Below are 7,322 nucleotides of genomic sequence, written 5' to 3' on the forward strand. Positions count from 1 at the left end.
CATAGTTATAGCTTTCACATTTGTTACTATATTTTTCTTGAAGTTTTCGGAAACCTTGATTTTGGCGTCTAGTTGTTCTTTTAAGGGTTTTTGACCTTTCTTAAGAGTACATCCTTCATATTTAAGGTCCTCATTTACCCTTTTTAGCAAATCATTTTGTTTACAAAGAAATTTAATTGTAGCTTCACAAGATGGAGTACATGAAACTTCATTGATTGGGATGCTTGAAGAACTCATTGTTTACCAAAAATTTCCCTTTGACTTAAAACCTCAAAAGTCAACCTTAAAAGTCAAATTTAAAAAGTGAAACTTAAAAGTCAAACCGAAAAGTTAAATTTGAAAGTTAAACAAGAAAGTCAAAGTTTAAAGTCAAAGTCAAATTTTAAGGTCAAAAGTCAAAAATTAAAAACAAAACTTTTTAGATAGAAAATGGAAATTTAAAATTTGAAAAACTAAATTTTAGGCTAAAAGTGTTAAAAATGCGAAACTCGAACCGAGAAATCGAATCCTTTTCAATTAAATTGGGAAGAAAAATAACACGAGGCAACCTAGCCCAACTGGTAAGACGCATGGGTTGTGGAGGCAAGTGACCCCGGTTCGATTCTTGGCAACCCGTAAAAAGTTTTTGAATAAACGCTGATGCGACGACGCTGTCCAAGAACCGATCACGATGCCTGGCCGAGAACGAGGCTGACTGGGAACGCGAAGCTTAAACGTGCGAAACCACAAACGAGCGAGGACCGAACAGTGTGAGGCTGGCTGTGAACCCTTCTTTGGACTGGCCGAGAACCCTTCTTCGGAGGCCGTGAACCCTTCTTCAGATCACGAAAAAAACAACGTTTTTTTACCCTTTTTTGCTCCAAAAATCGACAAAAAACTCGTTTTTATAAAAAAACTCAAAAAACAAACCCCCAATAATTTTGAAAGAGCTATCCAAAAACGAAAAATAGCTCAAGAAAAAAGATCAAAAACACTCCAGATCTTGCCAATTTAATAGATACAATCCAATCTCTGATACCAACTGTAAGTCCCAAATTTGCTTGATGTATCAATCAGATCCAATTGATGGTGTGGAATCTCAATCAATTGGATGATGCAAGATCAAAATAAGAAGAATTAGAAGAGGAATCAGATGAATCTATGATGTTTATATGATATGAATGATAATCCAACACTAGATTCACACATTGAAATTGGATCAACCTTTGTCATTGTTGCAAAACAATGAACCAACCAGTGATCAAACCCAATCAAGATGCAAAACTGAAAGAATTAGAAGGAGTAAACGGAAAGAAGTTCCAACAATGCACACGTTGGTATTCAACCGAAAACGTAAAGTACACTTGGAACACACACACACACACGTTTGACAGACCACGGTAACTCTGACACATTCTGACACTATTTATAGGACACGACCAACCGCAAATGGGTTCACAGCCGTGAACACCTTACAACTGTGAACACCAGACGCAAACACCTATTACATGACTAAAACACTATCAGACCTATAAAGATAGATGTCTAGCGCAAACAAACAAATTATGACCTAACATATGTAGTCTTCATCTTTCCTCGCACTTTAGTCAAACCACCATTCTCTGCCTCACGACCATATAAGTGCTTATTATTATTTCTAAATGAAGTTTACAATTAAAGAAATCAGTGCTTCTAGTTTGACTTTTTTTGAACCGACAAATCTAATCTGCTTCTAACCTATCACCTAATTTTCACCTATATCCACAACGATATTTGAAACCTCAACCTCCAAAAAAAAATTACATCATTGGATACCGGTGGACTAAAAACCCATTTTACTATTTTAGATATATGTACTTTATTTCGACATTAAAACTGCATTAAAGTTCGACCACAAATAAACGTGGGCCATGTTTAATGCTCGGTCATAATAACGGCGACCAAGTTCAGATGGAGTAAGTTTACATAAACCAACATGAGTGCCACGAAGTCTTCTTGTTTACTTATTCCTTTATTAAAATTAAATTACACATGACAGTAAATATTAAATTAAACTAGATTACTTTTCCATTATATCAAACATTTTAAATAGAGCGACACAAAGCGACATTGATAAACATCTAGATAGACCAACCCAACTGGCACTTTATGATTTACTTGCTTAGTCATCCCCTCGAATGCTCTCTACATCACGACAAAATTAGTCTAAGATTTGCCACTGATTCCTCTTTTCCTTCAACCCACCCCACCCCACCCCCACCCCCACCCCCAACCCCAATTCATCACTCCATGCTGCTCTGCACATAAAGAAATAGAGTCAATATATATATATATATATATATATATATATATATATATATATATATATATATATATATATATATATATATATCCATGTTGTACACATATCTATCTCACCCCTGTTTTTTTTCATTCATCTTAGTTTCTGTAATACAATCTTGAAATAAGAAAACCCCGTTTGGGATTTTGATTAATTGTAAGAAAGTTGTGGGAAGATGGAAGAAGCTTTTGGCTCAGAATGCAGTAGTGGGTGCGAGTCTGGTTGGACTTTGTACTTGGAACAGTCGATGTACCCTTCACATTCTCTTCAAAACCACAACCATGTCGATGATTTCCTTTGTAAAAAAGACTCCTTTATACATAAAGAGGAAGAAGAAGAAGAAGAAGATATGTCTATGGTTTCAGATGCATCTTCTGGGCCACCACATTTTCAAGAACAAGAAGAATGCTTCAACAACAACAGCCATGGTGGATACTGTGTTTACACCACTCTTCCTACATTAATCGATCATCCTACAAATGGGAAAAGAAAAAAGATTGAACAGGGATCAAAGTTACATAGAAAGGTTCAAGATTTTCCTTCGTTTCTTGATGATACTGCTAGCTCTCCTTTCTTCAACTTCTCAAATGTAAGTAATGTTCTTCCCACTTCATTCGTTAGTTTTCCTTTCTTTGAATCTTCAACAAAATGGGTTTTTAAAAAAATTATCTTCTGGAAATAATGTTCTTTACTTTTTTTTTCAGAACAATCTAACAGTGCCCAACAAAGAAGCTTCAATGGAGGATAACGACATTAGAGACTACTCACAGGGCTATTCCACAACCTACTTTGAGGTACTTTCTAAGAAAATTGAACTACCTACATTCTTTAGTTTGCTACAAATAGTATGATTAAAGCAATAAGTTCTTTATTTTGTAGGATAAATCTACATATCAAGAACACTTTGGGTTCTTCCACCCATCTGTTTCTGGAACTCAACTGCAACAAAACCAGTTAAGTTCACTTGTTTTTTTTGTTGGATATTGTGGTGTTGTACTTCATAACATGTTCATGCATCATGTGTGCAAATTGTCCTAACAAAATGTACATTTGGTAATGAACAGATGGTTTGAAGGAAAGAGATGGGGATGATGTTCATCAATGTCACATTCTTGAAGTTTGTTTAGAAGAAATGGCATGGCTTATCAAGCTAGAGGAATTCACACCCAAAAGAAAAGATCTTGTTCTTTTCTTTCTTTCTTTCTTTTTTTGGAATTTTTTGATTTCTTTTTTTCCTTTTTAGATGTTCAATTGTCAATTGCAATGAAAACAACCCGAGGAGGAAAATAAATATCTGGGAAATAATTTTCCGTGTTCCTCATAAATTATTTACCTTTGTCAACGATTATGCATGGCTAATTCCAATGTTTTAAAAACTGGTTTGAAAATGTAAATCAATTAAGGGTATATAAGATCAATTTAATAATGTAACAAGTCGTTTTTGTTTGCTTAAAAAAGATCGTGTCGGTAGATACTTTATAAAACAGTCGTAAAACAATTGGTTATATTGGAGAAATTTACGCATGCTTAAGTGGTTTAACGTTCATGCTATATATTATTCAATAGTTCTTACTTTTTCATTAACAACCTTGGTCCACAAATCATAAACCTATTCTTTTATAGTACATTGTTGGCATTATTTGAGCTTTATAATGTTCTCATAGTTGCATTATTTGAGCATCATAATGCACGAGATGATCAAAACCGGAATAATATATAATTTTCACCGTACCGTTAGGCATATCATGTGACAACTATAACTATTTAACATTATTGCTCTCGGTTTCATACAACTTGAACAAAAGTATTACAAAAGCTAAGATAATTAAGATATATACTATAACTAGACTAACACAACATGTAACTTTCTTAAAATAAGGCAACTTAGAAGTGGACAAAATAGCTAAAAACCCACACCTATGAATGTATTTTACAATAAATCAAAAATACGAGATAGTCGATGGCTTTGAATGGATTTCATTGAGTAGTACATTAACCTCTACATGAAGATGCAAGCATGGGAAAGCAATATAACCTAATAGCATTTACAATATAGTCACAAGAAGAGAAAGCAAGAAAAAATTTGTTTACAAAGGATCAAGGACGATCAAAGTAGATTTGAGGCCCCCGTTAAAATAAAAAATTGAGGCCCTTAACTATAATTTTTTAAGTAAAAAAATGATTAATTGTTTAGATTTCTGAAGGTTGGAATCTCTTTTCTTTCCCCCAATTTTGGCTCCAATATGGTTTTTAATTTTTTGCGGTTGTTTGCGACCAATTAATACAAAACATTTTTTTATAATAATATTAGTACGTACATAAAAAATGGGCCCTAAAAGTCATGTACAATTAACTACAAAAGAGACTCAGTCATTCTCTTCATGTTAATCAACATTCGCTCCCATAAGAAAGTGAACCACCATGGATATTAAAACCAAAAGTACAAATATGAAAAGTGCCATTAGTACCACAAACAAGAGTTTGAAAAATCATAAATATCTTCATGCAAGAGAGTGCCAAAGAAAAAGAAATAAAGCAAGATGTGTGTGGAATATAAGTGATGTCTTTGAAGACATGAAACGAATGATCCCAGACACGAATCTCTTCCTTCAAAGTTAAGAGAGACTGAGAAGTGTCTATGTGGTTTCCCGTGAAATACGATCAAATGTTTGTTAAGAAACATTGAAATGCATCTTTTCAAGTATAGGCCTTAGTGGGTGGTTTAACTTCAACCAAACTTCGATACTTAAAATAAGACCGAAAGTAGGATGAAGTACTTGTGAGACCGATGTGGCCTGTTGCACAAGTAGGTTTGATAAAATATAAAGTAACTAGGTGATTATGAGAAATCTCAAAAACAAAAATGAAATTGGATCTTATGGGAAGAAATGTCTTAGTTTTAGACAATTTCATAAAGACCACTAAAAAAGAGATTTCTTCGAGGTAACAAGTAATAGATTGGACATTTTAGCATTCACCATTAATTCATTAAAGGTGTTGGATTTTGGGTCTCACTCAGTACGTGGTGAACGTATCTAAGATCATCAACACATATGTTGTGTAACCATAAATCTCAATGGTAATTGTTGAGTCTCAAGGGTTAAGATTGTGGAGCAAGACGTGATGGAGAAAAATGAGTTGGTTAAAGAGCCGAAAGTACCTCTGCTAATTAAGAATGAAAAAGCAGAAAACTCGTAACTCACTGTGAGAAGAGTAAGGTAGCTCGTGACGTGAGTGAATTTAGTAGCCTAATTGGGAAGAAACGATGGGTGTCGATCCACAAACAGACGGGTAGAGTGACCGGACGATTCAGACGCCCGAGGACATGCTTCGAGCATGTGTGTTTGACTTCGGAGGAAGTTGTGACACGTACTTGCCGTTGGCTGAGTTTTCCTATAACAACAACCATCATTCAAGTATTGGCATGCCTCCCTTCGAGTTGTTGTATGGGAGGAGATGTCGGAATCCCATTTGCTGGGGAGAGGTAGGGCAACGCGTGATGGGTAGCACTGAAATAGTATTTCAGACGACTGAGCAGATACATCATGTCAGGAAAAGGTTGTTGATAGCGTAGAGTCGTCAGAAGAGTTATGCGGATATGCGACGATCCGAGCTTGAGTTTCAGGTGGGAGACTTCATACTCCTGAAAGTATTTCCTTGGAAAGGAGTGATCCGATTCAGGAAGAGGGGCAAGTTGGGGCCCCAGTACAGTAGTCCGTTCAGGGTGACCGCTAGGGTGGGCAGGGTAGCGTATCGCTTGGAGCTACCTGCGGAGTTGAGCCAAATTCATGATACCTTCCACGTATCCCTGTTGAGGAAGTGTATAGCCGACAAGTCGGCGGTGGTACCATTGGAGGATATTCAGGTGGATGCAAGCTTGAATTATGTTGAAAGGCCAATCGCGGTGGTGGATCGGAAGATCAAGGTTTTGAGAAACAAGGAGGTGCCCCTGGTTCAAGTCCAGTGGCAACATCGAAAAGGGTCCGAGTTGACTTGGGAACCGGAGGCGGAGATGCGGAAGCAGCACCCACAGCTGTTTGTAGAATGAGACTTCGAGGGCGAAGTGTGATTCTAGTGGGGAGAATTGTAACATCTAGATTTCCAGGTATCTTAATTTAATTATTTATTTGAGTTTTGTGGAGGGAATCGACGAGTTGACGCTCAAACTCGCCGAGTAGGATCACGATTCGTTGGCTGGATTAATGAGCGGACTCGATGAGTCGATGCGTGGACTCCGCGAGTCTGCGCTATAAGGAGAAACCCTAAATCTTAGGGCATGAACCCTATTTAAAGGCCTTTATGGCCGTCATTTGCAGCCACTACTCCCTTGTGAAAACCCTAGAGAGCAAAGAGAGCTAAGAGAGCAAGTTAGAGGCTAATTCTTCATCCTTTGGTGTGATCTTGCAATAAGGAGTGGGAAAGTCCAAGCTAGATCGATTGTGGAGCTTGGACCCGTGTTGTTCTTACTGAGATTCACGTTTTGAGGTACAAATCCCTTCTCATTTTGTGTATTTTATAGATTCCTTGAATCTAGTGTTTCTTTGGATCATTTTTAAGTTGGAACTTCAAGCATGTGATGTCCCAAAGGGGTGTAGATGATAGATCTGGACCATGAGAGGTCCAAAAGGTCCCAACCTTCCAGCTTTATGCTGTTTCATGTGAGTCTTGAGAGTAGGTCCCCATTTTAAAGGTTATTTCTCCATTTTTGGTCTTATATACGTTGCATGAATGTAAAGTTTGAACCTCTACGTGACTTTTGAGTGCTAGAACATTAGAACTATTAGTTAGAGAAGCAGATCTGACCTCAGAAGGTCGTTTGAGTGTTGTCATGGAAGGAACTCGCCGAGTCCATAAGGGGACTCAACAAGTCGAGTCGGGTTTCCCTGCGATTTGTATCGAGTGATAACCTGTTGAGTGAAGGGTTGACTCAACGAGTAGAGTGAGGACCAGGAGGGCGAAGAGGACGTGCATGGACTCATCGAGTCATACGAGTGCACTCGAC

The 7,322-nt window shown here is 37.2% G+C and overlaps 1 protein-coding gene across 1 annotated transcript; it reads left to right on the forward strand.

Moving 5' to 3' along the window:
• The first annotated feature begins 2,378 nt into the window (after positions 1 to 2,378).
• Positions 2,379 to 3,645, forward strand: LOC145005395 (protein SOB FIVE-LIKE 5-like). Its single transcript, XM_078964474.1, has 4 exons — positions 2,379 to 2,909; positions 3,025 to 3,114; positions 3,200 to 3,273; positions 3,385 to 3,645. Exons 1-4 carry the CDS (start codon positions 2,496 to 2,498, stop codon positions 3,410 to 3,412), a joined length of 606 nt encoding a protein of 201 aa, XP_078820600.1. The 5' UTR covers positions 2,379 to 2,495; the 3' UTR covers positions 3,413 to 3,645.
• Positions 3,646 to 7,322: the final 3,677 nt, after the last annotated feature.

Source organism: Lactuca saligna, chromosome 7 (assembly GCF_052625555.1).
Source record: "Lactuca saligna cultivar CGN05327 chromosome 7, ASM5262555v1, whole genome shotgun sequence".
Taxonomy (NCBI): Eukaryota; Viridiplantae; Streptophyta; class Magnoliopsida; order Asterales; family Asteraceae; genus Lactuca; species Lactuca saligna.